The 14,726-nt window shown below is 42.4% G+C and overlaps 1 protein-coding gene and 1 long non-coding RNA gene across 2 annotated transcripts in view; both read left to right on the top strand.

The window, feature by feature from the left end:
• Nucleotides 1–14,726, top strand: part of LOC146496463 (uncharacterized) — a 133,879-nt gene that overhangs the window by 82,613 nt on the left and 36,540 nt on the right. The gene's annotated exons all lie outside the window — the stretch shown is intronic.
• Nucleotides 14–13,243, top strand: exoc5 (exocyst complex component 5). Its single transcript, XM_085143627.1, has 18 exons — nt 14–154; nt 532–626; nt 1,916–2,063; nt 2,201–2,395; nt 3,821–3,885; nt 6,544–6,572; nt 7,834–7,943; nt 8,110–8,154; nt 8,249–8,389; nt 8,464–8,546; nt 8,640–8,849; nt 8,935–9,082; nt 9,185–9,293; nt 10,343–10,463; nt 10,548–10,634; nt 10,736–10,844; nt 11,020–11,235; nt 12,018–13,243. Exons 1-18 carry the CDS (start codon nt 128–130, stop codon nt 12,204–12,206), a joined length of 2,127 nt encoding a protein of 708 aa, XP_084999753.1. The 5' UTR covers nt 14–127; the 3' UTR covers nt 12,207–13,243.

The following is a 14,726-nucleotide window of genomic DNA, read 5'->3' as shown; positions in this document are numbered from 1 at the left end:
AGCTAGCTGTCAACAAAGGGCAAAACTGTACGAAACCACCAAATCAATGCAGAAGTCGGCTTTATTGCCGGCTTTGAGTTCCATCTCCTAGGTTTTATTTCACCGCGCCGCCAGCTGACTCTTTAACATGGCGACGACAGCTCATCTGTTCGAGGTAAAATGACAACGGGTAGCTGTGTTAGCTTTCAGGCTAGCTAAGGGGCTAACTACAATTAACGGTACCCTAACAGTGCCGACCGTATTTATCAATTGAGTGCGTAATTAAGAATTAATAATAACTCAAGCATTGAGGAGAAACGTTGGTTTCTTGTTGTTAAAGTGAGAGAAAAGAGGACACGTATTGTCTAATTGTATGAGTTCGCTTATTCGAGGAAATAGCAATGTTGTTGGCTTGTTGTGTGCAATAAAATCAGCACAGGTAACCTTTTACAATTTACCCGATCTTGTAATCTTTTACCATCCTTTTGTAGACTGTCGTATTTTGAGCCAAGTGACTCTTCTCCCATTGCTTCCCCCCCCCCCCCCCTTTAGGAGCCCTTTGATGCAGATGAGTACATTGAAAGGCTGGCATGGAGGACTCCTGGGGGAGGCTCCAAAGGAGGAGCCGAGGCGTTTGACCCCAAAAGGTACTATAGATACTTGTCATTTACATATGCAGTAGCATCTCTCTTATCCTTAATATAAGGTCGTAGTTTATAAGAATTACATGTACCACATTTTAGCTCAAAGTTTTAGATTATATAGCGTATAAGATCTCCTTCCATCCATTATCTTTATTAAAAAGGAAGTAAAGTTTAATTGATTATTTTTAGTTATTATAATAATAAATATGTTCTCAAAAGGATGCCTTATTCATGAATTAATATTTCAACTTTTACAAATGGAAAGTATAGCCTTTCGACTCACCTGGCTGTATAAATATTTTCCATTAACCATGCATACTGTCTTTCTAGCCATGGTGCCACTCATTTTTTGAGCAGTTAATTAAATTAATTAGACTCTGTAATCAAGACCGTTTTCTCTCTGTAGCCATTAAATACACATAAACCATCTTCTTCTCTCTCAGTAAACATATTTTAATAATAATTTAGGGTAAGCTTCCTGTTAAAATACTTGGAAATAATTCATTATATTTTAGATTTTAGTCATTGTATTATTTTATAACAGTCAACAGACTGACTTTCTAAAGAAGCTGTCCTTCCTTGCTTCACAAAGCTCACCTGGATCTCCTCTCCACTCATTTAAAGTTTCAGGTTGGAGAAAAACAAGAAATAAATATTAAAGTCTTTTGCATCTTTTTTCCCCATATTTGTTGTGATGTTTATATTTGGGGACAGGCCTGCATCTCGTAAGCAAAAATGCCACAACAGTTTAACTGTACCACAGATGCATCCTGCTTATCTTCTCACTACACAAACTGTTGCCGCCACCTCCTCGGATACTCTTAGCTACAAGTCAGAGACAACATATCTGTGGAGGCCACCATACTGTGAGTCACCAGCCAGGGAATGAGTGTCTGTTGGGAAAGGATGGGAGATGTCTTTAAGCTCTAGCCAGTGCTGAGGGAATTAGTCAGAAGATTATACACTCATCATTTTGGGATGTTTCCTACTCTGTGAAATGTGGTGCTGACTTAGAACATTTGCTCTGCAGTCCTGGTGGCACTTAAAATGCAGCTGACGAAGCTGCTAGTTTTCAGAGCTTCTTAAGCCTGGGGACCCAGGAATTAAGCATCTGGCACTATTCTTTAACTATTAACTGTAACTGTGAGGTCAGTGGGACAGATTTAACCTTGCGGTACCAAATTACTATTCTAAACTAAGGGCATTTTCTGCATCTTTCACCTGTTTTTTTTTTTTTTTTTTTTGAAGAACTACCAAGTGGAAACTTACATGCATTCTTTCCCCCATTAAAGGCTGTTGGAGGAGTTTCAGAACCACATTGAGGAGTTGAAGCAATTGGATGAGAAGATCCAGCGGAAGGTGGAGAAGCTTGAGCATCAGTGTCATCGTGAGGCCAAGGAATTTGCCCACAAAGTTCAAGACTTGCAGAGAAGCAACCAGGTGTGTTGTGTGGTGAAAGGAGCCAATCACACCCACTGCAAAGCCCTTGAGCTGTCAAAGATTATATTATCTGTCATTCCAAAAACTTTTTTCTGTGTGTTTTTATTTCACATCCTCTTTGTTTTGCATGATATCAGGTGGCCTTTCAGCATTTCCAAGAGCTCGACGAGCACATCAGCTATGTGGCCACTAAGGTTTGTCACCTGGGGGACCAGTTGGAGGGGGTGAACACGCCTCGCCAGAGAGCTGTGGAAGCTCAGCGTCTGATGACCTACTTCAACGAGTTCTTGGATGGAGACCTACGCAGCGATGTATTTAACAACCCAGACAAGGTAAGTATGCTGCACATGTTCTTTCCCTTCACATCAGTGGAGGTGTGTATGCGTGACCATTGTTGGGGGGCCCCTGCTGTGATACTGCTGGAGGTGAGAATGAACAGGATTACGAGGTAAACCATCCATATTAATTTGTTAAGTTTATCCCTTTAGTTGGATCCCTCGACTAATTTGGATTAATAAACTGTCATTTGCTGTCTGACAATAGCTGGCTGATTGACTAGCATGGATGTCAACATGCTCATGTCAAAACTAATTGCATTTACAGTAGGTTGTCTGGGAGAGAGAATTTGGATGGCCCTCGGCTTTGTGTCACGTTACAGCAGAAGAGAGCTTGTAGCAAGGTGGTGCACGCAAGGGCACTGGTGACATACATCCTGGGAAAAGATATGCACACTTTTACCCAGTTTCAGTGTACACAGAGGCCTTTTCGATGTTAGACAAGTGGCCAAAAGTTTGATTTTGCAGTTTTGTAGTGACAGCAGAGCGACTGAGATGCTTTAGATTTATTCTTGTTAGTAGGAATGTCATTAGCGGATGCTGAGAAGTGTGTCTGGGGGTCAATACCAGAGACGAAAGCTGGAGATGGAGCTGGTTTTCTGGAAAGGCATGCAGAAATATCTGTCCAGATTCCTTTTTCCTGAGCATACCTCCATATGAGGGGGAAAAGAGGAAAGCTGCAAGTGAATAGCTGAAGGGGGATGGCTTTGCTAATCCTTCTGAAAGGGAGGGCTGGGCCGCCAGCGTGGAGACAAGTGCTGCTAAACCCTGACTGCAGGGAGACGGCTACATTACTTACATGGGATTTAGCTAATCTTAGCTGGGGGACAGATACTTAGAAAACCTTCGCCGAGCAGAAAGGCTGGATCCTCCTCACGGGAGCAGAGTAATGATGTTAGCTGAGGCAGGCATCTGCGGGAACAGAGGAGTTGCGGACGGCGGGCCTTTCGTAGGTCTGGGGCTTTTTTTTTCAGCCAGCGTGTATGTCAGGAGGGGTGGGGGTGTGTAGGGGGGTGTGGGGCGGCTCTCGACAGGGCCCCCTTTTTTTAGACAGATATCCCTGGACGGACAGATTATTGAAGGCGATTTAGACTCCTGTGGGATTACAGCCTATTCAGAAAAGGCATGCCAATAAAGAGTTGGATGTGCTGCTAAGTCAGGACTTCCGCTGCTGCTGCTGCCGATGCCCAGGTGAGCGCAGCCTGTCTGTTATCAGCTCCCTGTTCAACACGGGAAGGTGTAGGAGGGCTGCTTTAAGATGATGATCCCCCAAGGGGAAACACTGCCGGCGGCCTGCCCACTTTTTCTCTGGATGTCCACCTCACATGGTCCCGCTGTGCTCTCACTCTTTTTCCATCACCTGATATCTCTCTCTCATACACACACATACATACCCACTCTCACTTTTTCTCTGTTCCTCAGATTAAGGAAGCTGCTGATATCATTCAGAAGCTGCATCTCATTGCCCAGGAGCTGCCATTCGACAGGTGAGTCAGGCATCCTGAAGGCAGCTTTAGACAAAAGCAGTGACATACAAGAGGAACACAGAGTATTACTTTTGTTCCTCTCAGTGTAATCGCAACACTAAATCTTTACAGCGTCATATGATTTCTAAAAATATAACCGTCTACTTTTTTATTTTACTAGTATATTGATTAAAATATCATTGATATTCAAAGGAGCTTGCAAAGAAAAGCGTCTGGACTTCTTTAAGTTACTTGAAGACGTTTCACCTCTCATCCGAAAGGCTTCTTCAGTTCTAAGGTCAAATGGTGGAGAGTCCCAGATATAAACCTGTTGCTGGGTCTGAAGTACACCGGGATGTCATGACATCCCGGTGTACTTCAGACCCAGCAACACACTCAGACAAACACTGACCAAACAGCCACTTCACAAGCGCATGGCACAACACAGAAGAGCCACCTCCACAGGACAAGATTCAGCTGTCCATCTGCATCTTAAGGATAAACGGACACTCTTTCGAGGACCCCAGTGTTCACATTTTGGACAGAGAGGACAGATGGTTTGAAAGAGGAGTGAAAGAAGCCATCTACAGTGGGGCAAAAAAGTATTTAGTCAGCCACCGATTGTGCAAGTTCCCCCACTTAAAATGATGACAGAGGTCAGTAATTTGCACCAGAGGTACACTTCAACTGTGAGAGACAGAATGTGAAAAAAAAAAAATCCATGAATTCACATGGTAGGATTTGTAAAGAATTTATTCGTAAATCAGGGTGGAAAATAAGTATTTGGTCAATAACAAAAATACAACTCAATACTTTGTAACATAACCTTTGTTGGCAATAACAGAGGTCAAACGTTTACTATAGGTCTTTACCAGGTTTGCACACACAGTAGCTGGTATTTTGGCCCATTCCTCCATGCAGATCTTCTCAAGAGCAGTGATGTTTTGGGGCTGTCGCCGAGCAACACGGACTTTCAACTCCCACCACAGATTTTCTATGGGGTTGAGGTCTGGAGACTGGCTAGGCCACTCCAGGACTTTCAAATGCTTCTTACGGAGCCACTCCTTTGTTGCCCGGGCGGTGTGTTTTGGATCATTGTCATGTTGGAAGACCCAGCCTCGTTTCATCTTCAAAGTTCTCACTGATGGAAGGAGGTTTTGGCTCAAAATCTCACGATACTTGGCCCCATTCATTCTGTCCTTAACACGGATCAGTCGTCCTGTCCCCTTGGCAGAAAAACAGCCCCATAGCATGATGTTTCCACCCCCATGCTTCACAGTAGGTATGGTGTTCTTGGGATGCAACTCAGTATTCTTCTTCCTCCAAACACGACGAGTTGAGTTTATACCAAAAAGTTCTACTTTGGTTTCATCTGACCACATGACATTCTCCCAATCCTCTGCTGTATCATCCATGTGCTCTCTGGCAAACTTCAGACGGGCCTGGACATGCACTGGCTTCAGCAGCGGAACACGTCTGGCACTGCGGGATTTGATTCCCTGCCGTTGTAGTGTGTTACTGATGGTGACCTTTGTTACTTTGGTCCCAGCTCTCTGCAGGTCATTCACCAGGTCCCCCCGTGTGGTTCTGGGATCTTTGCTCACCGTTCTCATGATCATTTTGACCCCACGGGATGAGATCTTGCGTGGAGCCTCAGATCGAGGGAGATTATCAGTGGTCTTGTATGTCTTCCATTTTCTGATGATTGCTCCCACAGTTGATTTTTTCACACCAAGCTGCTTGCCTATTGTAGATTCACTCTTCCCAGTCTGGTGCAGGTCTACAATTCTTTTCCTGGTGTCCTTCGAAAGCTCTTTGGTCTTGGCCATGGCGGAGTTTGGAGTCTGACTGGTTGAGGCTGTGGACAGGTGTCTTTTATACAGATGATGAGGTCAAACAGGTGCCATTCATAAAGGTAACGAGTGGGGGACAGAAAAGCTTCTTACATAAGACGTTACAGGTCTGTGAGAGCCAGGGATTTTCCTTGTTTGAGGTGACCAAATACTTATTTTCCACCCTGATTTACGAATAAATTCTTTACAAATCCTACCATGTGAATTCATGGATTTTTTTTTCACATTCTGTCTCTCACAGTTGAAGTGTACCTCTGGTGCAAATTACTGACCTCTGTCATCATTTTAAGTGGGGGAACTTGCACAATCGGTGGCTGACTAAATACTTTTTTGCCCCACTGTATGTCCACTGTGAGCGACCATCTTTGAACAGAGGCGGTGGTTTACGACACCAACTCTCTGCCATCTATAATCCAGTTTTGAGATCCCTTCCCAGACGCCTTAACGCCCACTCACACCCTGGGCCATCTGACCTCAGGAAGTTGCATGATAAGGTGGGGCCAGGTTTCACAATGAACTCACCCAAAACTCTGGCTGATTGGGACCCACACCCAGTTCCACACCTTGGCTCAGGCGATTAGAGGATCATCAGGGGGTCCTTTTGTCCCTCTGTGGGGGGACACTCCCACCAGGTTTATATCTGGGACTCTCCACCATTTGACCTTAGAACTGAAGAAGCCTCTCGGATGAGAGGTGAAACGTCTTCAAGTAACTTAAAGAAGTCCAGACGCTTTTCTTTGAAAGCTCCTTTGACTACGATGACCTGGATGACTGAGAACCTTCACAAACATGTCATTGATATTGATTTACTGTTTTTCTCTGCCAGGTTTGCAGATGTCAAAGCAAAAATTGCAAGTAAGTTTTTGACAGTCACCCACATTTAGTGTTTCTATTGTAAACTACTTGGAATGACCAAGTTTTCTTCATTAATTATTAATAAAATATGATCTGATCTTCATCTGAGATACAGTTACAAAAACCAAGGCACCTTTATTGAACACTTGAAGCAGTCAGTCACAGTGCAGGCTGAAAAAAACTGTTCGGTTTGTTTGAATTCGAGTCACTGCTCCAATGAAGAAAACGTGATTAAAGTTAAACAAACACTGTTTGTTTTAACCATCCCTCAGTCTCAACAACTTTCATGGGTCCGAACATTAAAAAGCCTTTAAAAGTATTTCTGAAGACCTGGGTGGTCATCTGTCCAGGCCTGATGCTGCTGTCACGAGTAGTGAATGTACTACAGAGTTCAGACCAGGAGCAAAATTGTGTGTACATAAAGAATGGAAAAAACAAACAAACAAGGCTTACAGAAAACACCTGCAGAAATATCAAAACTTTGCAAAAAATTTTGTTTCTGTAACTTTATTTCCAGTCTAAGAAAAACAGTAAATGACAGTGTGCTGATGGAAGGACAAATGGAACCACTGCCCTCCCAAAACAACTTTGTGCATGGTTACTGAAGTCCATTTAGGTATCCCAGAACACTTGTTGATCAGTATTTCCTGGACTGAAAAGAAAGAAGTTGTTTTTTTGGTGTTTGTTTTTTTTAATAATAAACACAAATACACACACAATTCTGTGCAAAGAGGAAAGTACATTAGCACTCAACCCTTAGATCATCAGTATACTCTTTTCTATCTCGGGGCCTGGATGTCTTCCCATCTAGGGGGAAACAATGACATTTCACAATAAAGGTGTCTCTATATGAAACTGTGGAGTGTGGAAAAACTGAGGAAAATGGGACGTAAAAGTTGACTTATGTTTATGCTGTAGGATGTGACCTGTAAACTTTTTTTGGCTTCCAAATGGGGGCATGCTGATGTGTGCTGATGCACACCATCCTCATCTGATGGAGGTTTTTGCCATTAAGATGCATAACTAAATTTAAGAGTTTAATTCCTTTTTCCAGCCTGCACTGTGTTGATTTTTAAATCACATGAAGTACAACTGTTTGTGTATCATTAATTTAATCAGCTTGTGTTTATGGGTGTCTGTGACTTAGATGAATATCGGGCCACATTTTATGAGTAGTCAAATCAGAAATCCTAGTAATCTTTTGTAATAATATAATATAAAATCTAATAATTTATTGGTGGTTGTTTGGTTTTCTAACCAGGTAAATACCATGACCTGGAGCGGCAGTTAATCCAGGAGTTCACTGCAGCTCAGCGCAGGGGTGAGATTGGACGTATGCGGGAGGTTGCAGCAGTTCTATTACATTTCAAGGTAACCTAGAAAATAGGTTCAGTGTCCACATTTGACCTAATCTTTGGTCAAATTAATAGGATAATTGTGATCCCATTCTGTTCATATTAATCACGTATGATTTCAATTTTTAGCACTTCCTTGAAATGTTGCACAGCGATGTAACGCTTGTGTCTTTTCCTAAAAGGGCTATGCACACTGTGTGGACGTCTACATCAAGCAGTGTCAGGAGGTGAGTGTGTAAAGTTCCTCTTACACTTGGTAGTATTGCTTCAAGTAATATCTGCAGACATTTACATGTTGCTGATGTCATCTGTCTTTGTAAGGGTGCCTACATGAGGAATGACGTGTTTGAGGACACGGCAGTCCTCTGCCAGAGGGTCAATAAGCAGGTGGGCGAGGTCTTCAGTAGTCCTGAGACTGTCATGGCCAAACTCATCCAGAACATCTTTGAGAACAAATTACAGGTATTTCTACTGAAATTAAGAGTTTGATGTATTACTCTGTCTTTGGTTATATTTAACTGGCTTTGTGTCTGCAGGCGCATGTTAAAGAAAAACTGGATGGAACTCGACACTCAGATGTAGAACAATACCTCAAGAATCTCTATGACCTTTACACCAGGTAATTAACTTGCTGACTTTTAATTCAGTTCACTTCATGGGTACCCAGAAACCATTGTTCTTGTTTATGACTCTGATTATTTCCCTTTTGAAGGACCACAGGATTAGCCACAAAGCTCACAGAGTTCAACCTGGGCTCAGACAAGCATACGTTCCTCTCCAAGCTGATTAAGAGCATTTTTTCTTCATACTTGGAAAGTTACATTGACATGGAGAGAGAATACCTTCGCACTCGAGGTGCCATGATTCTGCAGCGATACTACGACTCTAAGAATCACCAGAAACGGCCAGTGGGTGCTGGCAGGTCAGACTTTTGCACATTTGATTTTACACAAAGAAAAGATTAACTGGTCAAAAAAACATAATTTAAGTTTTGTTTTTTGTAACAGTATTCAAGATCTGAAGGAACGGATCAGACAACGCACCAATCTTCCACTGGGCCCTAGCATTGACACCCACGGAGAGACTTTTCTCTCTCCGGAGCTGGTTGTCAATTTGTTGCAGGAGACACGCCATGCCTTTGAGAGATGCCACAGGGTGAGGCTTTTCTGCCCTATGTTTACTAGCGGTGCGCTAACTGTACTGCATTTGTGTTTTTTGAAAAAGTTTAAATGCGTATTTTTCTTTGATGTTACACAGCTTTCAGACCCGTCTGACCTGCCCAAGAATGCCTTCTCAATCTTCCTGCTGCTGGTTGACCACCTTTGTGTAGAACACATTGATTACGCCTTAGAGATTGGCCTCTCAGGTAAATCCAACTTAGCTCATTAAAACCATAATGTTTGTCTGCAGTGTTCACTATAGCTGTGTCCTAAAACTAAAACTTTTAATACACTGGCAAGGATGATCCAAGTCTTCCTTGCCATCTTGTAAGAAAGGCTTTTCAATCAAACAGCCAGCAGACTGTTAAATAATAGCAGCCATCCTGGTGAAACTTTGATAATGGTCTAGTCCAGTGGTTCTCAAACTGTTGAACCAGAGCAGATTAGGTGTGTAAAACCAGATGAATACAATATTTCTGTCTTACATTTATTTGTAACAAAACACTAACAAAGGAAGCTGGAAACGCATCGAATTCAGTGCTGGTGGGGAGCCTAACCCAGCTGTCATTCGGTGAGTCAGGGTACACACTGGACAAGGCACCAGTCTATCACTGAACTAACACATAGTGACAGACACAAATCATTTTATCAAAGGCAAAATAAATCCCAATTTGTTAGCCGCATGTGGAAGATCCATCATCATTCTCCTGCGACTTATTTGCTCCACATTAGTTGAAACCATCAAGTATGTTACCTGGCAGGCCACATCCTCCGTTTTTGATTTGACACCTAGAGGAAAACACCTGCTCTGACATCACTTACTGCGGTTGGTTACATGTGCCCATTAATGTCTGTTCCATATGAGTTACCTTGATGCCATGCAGGCTGCGCTTTTGGCACTTCTTTACATTTTCTATGGGACTGTATAATAAGGGAGCAGCTTATCATTTTCAGCCAGCTACAGTGGAACTAAACATGCATTTGGTACATCCCAGTGCTCAATTCGTTAGGTACATTCTGTATTAAGGAAATGGATCATTGATGTCCCTGTGGTTTGATTACTTTCTCCTCACTGTCTGACACTGAAATAGAGCGTTACTGAGAATTTCTACTTCATGCATTATATTTCTCTAATGCCAAGAAGTAGACATCAGGCACTAGTGGTTTTCTGCTCTTTGTGAATCATGTTGATTCATGCTTTCACCCACCTTTTTTTCCCCCCTATCGTCTGGCTTTCTCTCTTTCTCTTCTACAGCAATTCCCTCACCTGATGCAAAGAATGCCAACCTGTACTTCCTGGATGTGGTTCAGCAGGCAAACTCTATCTTTCATTTGTTTGACAAACAGTTTAATGACCAGCTCATGCCTCTGATAAGGTCAGTTAAGGGTTAAAGATGATGAACTTTTTATTCATGTAGTAAAAAGATTTTTTGAATTTACCTTTCCTAATCTGTTTTTAGCTCATCTCCAAAGTTGGCAGAGTGTTTGCACAAGAAAAAAGAGGTGATAGAGCAGATGGAAGTGAAACTGGACACAGGAATCGACAGGTCTGTGTGTTTCTAATACTTTGTCTGTAATGAAATAGCATGTAGTTTTAAAAGACATTTATGGGTGTTTTGTTTTTAATCTTTCTCCCTGCTGCACACAGAACACTAAACTGCATGGTGGGCCAGATGAAGCACATCTTGGCAACAGAGCAGAAGAAGACAGATTTCAGGCCTGAGGATGAAAACAATGTCATGATCCAGTACACTACAGTAAGAGAGAAAAATCTTCAGCTTGCTATAAAGAGCTCACATTCAAAACTAAACAAATTAGCAAAGGAAACTTGCAAATCAAATCCACACCTAGTTTTTCTTCGACTAAATACAGCTAGTGTGTCGGACTGAATGTGTTTTCCATGTTTCTCCGCGTGTACCCCCCACCTGACAGGCCTGCTCCAAGGTATGTGCCTACGTCAGTCGGCAGGTGGAGCACGTGCGGAAGTCCATGGATGGGAAAAATGTGGACACAGTGCTGACGGAGTTGGGCATTCGTTTCCACCGGCTCATCCATGAGCATCTACAGCAATACAGCTACAGCTCAATGGGAGGGATGCTGGCCATCTGCGACGTGGCTGAATACCGACGATGCGCCAAGGACTTCAGGGTGAGGGTGGGGTGGGGTGGGGGGTGGAGCATAGGTCCAGAATGCACTGGTCACAGGGCAAACATGGCTTTTCCTACAAAGGCTCTACCTGGGATGTTTTATTAAATAAACTGGTCAGGCCAATCCAAAATAAAGGCTCTGGCATCCTTTGTTAATCTTTCAGTACAAACAAGAAGGGTGGCAAATAAGAATTATTTCCATCATTGATTATTTGATTGCTTATTTTCCTTTGTTAAACATTCAGTCTAAACATACATGGACCAACAGCATTGTAAATTTTCCGTGTTTAACGTGTACATTTGCTTATTTTGTCAGAACAGCTGTTAAAAGTCCACAAGACAATTCATTTTAATTATTAATTATTTAACCCTGTAAAGGATGAACCATTAAAAATTCTCAGAAAATTAGATTTTTTAACCTTCTTATGACTAAAAAAAGAATATGCATTTATAAATATAAATTTGCATGTATGCATTTTATTGTCATTTGTGTCATTTTTACTAAATCTGGCATTTTTGTAGACTATTGCTCGCAGTTTGTTTACCTCAAACAAAAACATATGGGGACTAGGGTTAAGGTTGGGCGGAAAACACTGATGTAGAGGTTTAAAAAACTTGACCCGTGTATCATGTTATGCAGCAAATAAATAAATAAAATAAATCTATTCACAATTAACTATATTATATGGAAAAACTGGCAATTCTCACAGAGAGTCTGCAAATATTAGACATTTTTATTTAATCTAAAGTATGTAAACAGTTTTGTGCTTCACTGTCTTTCAGGTCCCTCTGGTGCTGCAGCTCTTTGACACACTCCATGCCCTTTGTAACCTCCTGGTGGTTGCCCCTGATAACCTGAAGCAGGTCTGTTCGGGTGAGCAGCTAACCAATCTGGACCGAAACCTCCTGCACGCCTTCGTCCAGCTCAGAGTGGATTACCGTTCAGCTCGACTCGGTAGACACTTCAGTTAATGACTGTTTCAACACCTCCCTGAGCTCCGTCCAGTAAATTATGCTTTGATGAGATGATGCATCTTGAAGATACCCATTACTGCTTCAGTGAATGCATCAGTCTGGCCCTAGCATACAGACTGTACTGGGATTGCTTTGTGCGTCGTGGAGACGAGGGCCAGTGCTCCTTGAATGTGTGCATTTTACCTTTTTTTCCCATTGTTTATTTCTCCAAGCTGAAGAAATTTAAATGTCTATTGACTTCATTTCAATTGTTTTTAAATACTAATCTATCACCAATCCTTATGGCAAACATATCTGAAATCTAAGTAAATGGACATTACTAATTTCTATGGTTATCTAAAAAGAAACACTTTTTTTTATTGTGCCAAAAATAGAAATTCTGTGGCTGCACCTGTGCACAGAAGTGGACCCGAAAGCTGCTTTAAAGGGAATCTGTCAACAATCACACGTAAAGTCAAGGCTGTAGTCACTCTGTGCATTGCAGACAGCTACCCCTTGTAATGAACTGTAGGAAACCAGACAGAGACAGCCTGACTAAGCATGAGATCTGAGCTCTGTCTGGCTAAGAGAGACACATGACCACCTCTATAACCTTTGACCCTTGACCACAAATTACAGGTCAAGAGGCCATCTCAGAGAAGTGTGATCCGAGCTGCAAACAGGTCTGAGAAGCTCTCTGTAGGTTTGGGTGGTCTCTTTATGGCTTAGATGATTGGTGTGATGGGTCACTGAGTATGTGTCACTGTAATTGCACAGATCAACACTTACTCATCCAGTGGGGCACACAGTCCAAAGACATTGTCAGTCTGATCTGCAGTGTTTCTGGGTCAGGAGACACTACAGTGTGGACCTCTAATGATTAAGGAAACAAGCTAGAAGGGACTTCTTCACACAGGGCTTATTAGGGAGCTTCTACACTGAGAAAGACGAAGGGTCGTGTACCTAATGCCCCAAACTGTCTCTTATACAAAGTCGCTCTCATTGTACTGCTGTTTACCTTAATTAGTGACCCAATAAAAATCTGTTGCATTTTATTACTGTCCGTCTATGAATATCCTTCATAAATTGGGGAGCTGTGAATAGAAAGTTTGCTGAGTTCTCTTCAAATGTGACTTTCAAAGTGAGATGAAACAGTCTGTCTATAGAAGTCATCAAGTATTCATAGGAATTCTTGCCACCAGAGTAAAGTTCTTTCTTAGACTTCAGGAAGTGAGCAGAGCCAGAGGGGATTAGATATCTACGAGTTGATGAATTGTGTGCAGTAGTCATGGACTGGGGGAGAGCTGGGGAGATAGAGATGGCTGAAAGCTCAGTTCCAGCGCCGGCTGGTTAGTGTTGTGTAGAGGGTACACACGGTGCTGTGCAAGTTCAAACAACATAATTAATTAGGCTAATATTAATATTATCAATGCCACATAAATTCAATTCTCTCAGCCCTAATCACAACTGGATAGCTTGTAAAAATTATTTTGTTAGGCCCTGATGCAAACAGTGGGTCTTTTCCAAACATTTGAAAACTATTTGTTTTTGCGCCGATTAATGTGTGTGGCGCGGGAAGGGGTTAGGGGAGCGGAGCCAGGCCAGAGACGATAACTGGTGTGGAGACGAAGGCAGAGGCGCAGCCTGGCCCCAGGGACTCCCAGCACAGGCACATGGAAAAGGGGGAGGGATGTATTTTTTGGGGTGGGTGTTTGAGCAGGTGGAGGGGATTAGTAAAACTGTCAACACTGGAGAGCTGGATAAGACTGTCCTCTCTTACTCGTCAGTTTGAGCAGCTCTTGCATACACATTCAGAAACATAAAGACTCCAACACATACAAACATACGCTGGTGTCAGGACAGCAGAAAGACTGGTTGAGCTGACCGTGAACGTGTCGTTCTTTACTTTTTGATTTTTACTTTCTGTTAAAACCGTTTCCTGTTTTCGTGCCTGTCCACCGCTTTTGTATTCAGATAGCAGAATATCTGCTCCGGTGCAAGGAAACCATACCAAGATGTGTGCAGTTAGCTTTGAATTTATACCGGGACTGTGATCATCAACATACCTACAATATCGATCGTTTTGACCTTTCCATTGTGCAATTAAATCTTTAAACCGTGCTGTTAGATTAAGCTTTGTTTAGCCAGGTGTCAGTGAAAGAGGCTCTCATTGAAAATGGTTGTTTTGTAATCTAAGGGGTTTTAATCCACACAAATCCAAATCTCTTGAAGGTGAGATTATATTCTGTCTGTAGTACAGTAGTTTCAAATAGAACCTCTCTACGTGCACATTTCAAGCATCCAATTTTTAACCAATGCTTTTAATTTTATTCTACAGCTGAATCCTCTCTGACACTATTTGTTTGCTGTCTTTATGCATCTCCTCCTTTGTCTCCTCTGCCAAATCATCGACCGTAGCTTCTTATTTGTCCACTCACCCGGCTAGTTCTCCCAATATCCCATAAATCCTTGCTTTCGGCGCATTGCTGCTTCCCCAACTAGGCCGTCCCTCTCTCTGCCTCCTGGAGCCCTGACAAT

Source organism: Neolamprologus multifasciatus, chromosome 19 (genome assembly GCF_963576455.1).
Source record: "Neolamprologus multifasciatus chromosome 19, fNeoMul1.2, whole genome shotgun sequence".
In the NCBI taxonomy this organism is placed as follows: Eukaryota; Metazoa; Chordata; class Actinopteri; order Cichliformes; family Cichlidae; genus Neolamprologus; species Neolamprologus multifasciatus.
The sequence above is the reverse complement of the archived record's forward strand: the minus strand, read 5'-3'. Positions and strand labels throughout refer to the sequence as shown.

Bases quoted from the DNA above. Each gene is read 5' to 3' on its own strand.
- exoc5 (XM_085143627.1), top strand. From the start codon at position 128: ATGGCGACGACAGCTCATCTGTTCGAG. The intron at 155-531 runs GTAAAATGACAA...CCCCCCCTTTAG, and splicing joins CGACAGCTCATCTGTTCGAG to GAGCCCTTTGATGCAGATGA. The intron at 8,155-8,248 runs GTGAGTGTGTAA...TGTCTTTGTAAG, and splicing joins ACATCAAGCAGTGTCAGGAG to GGTGCCTACATGAGGAATGA.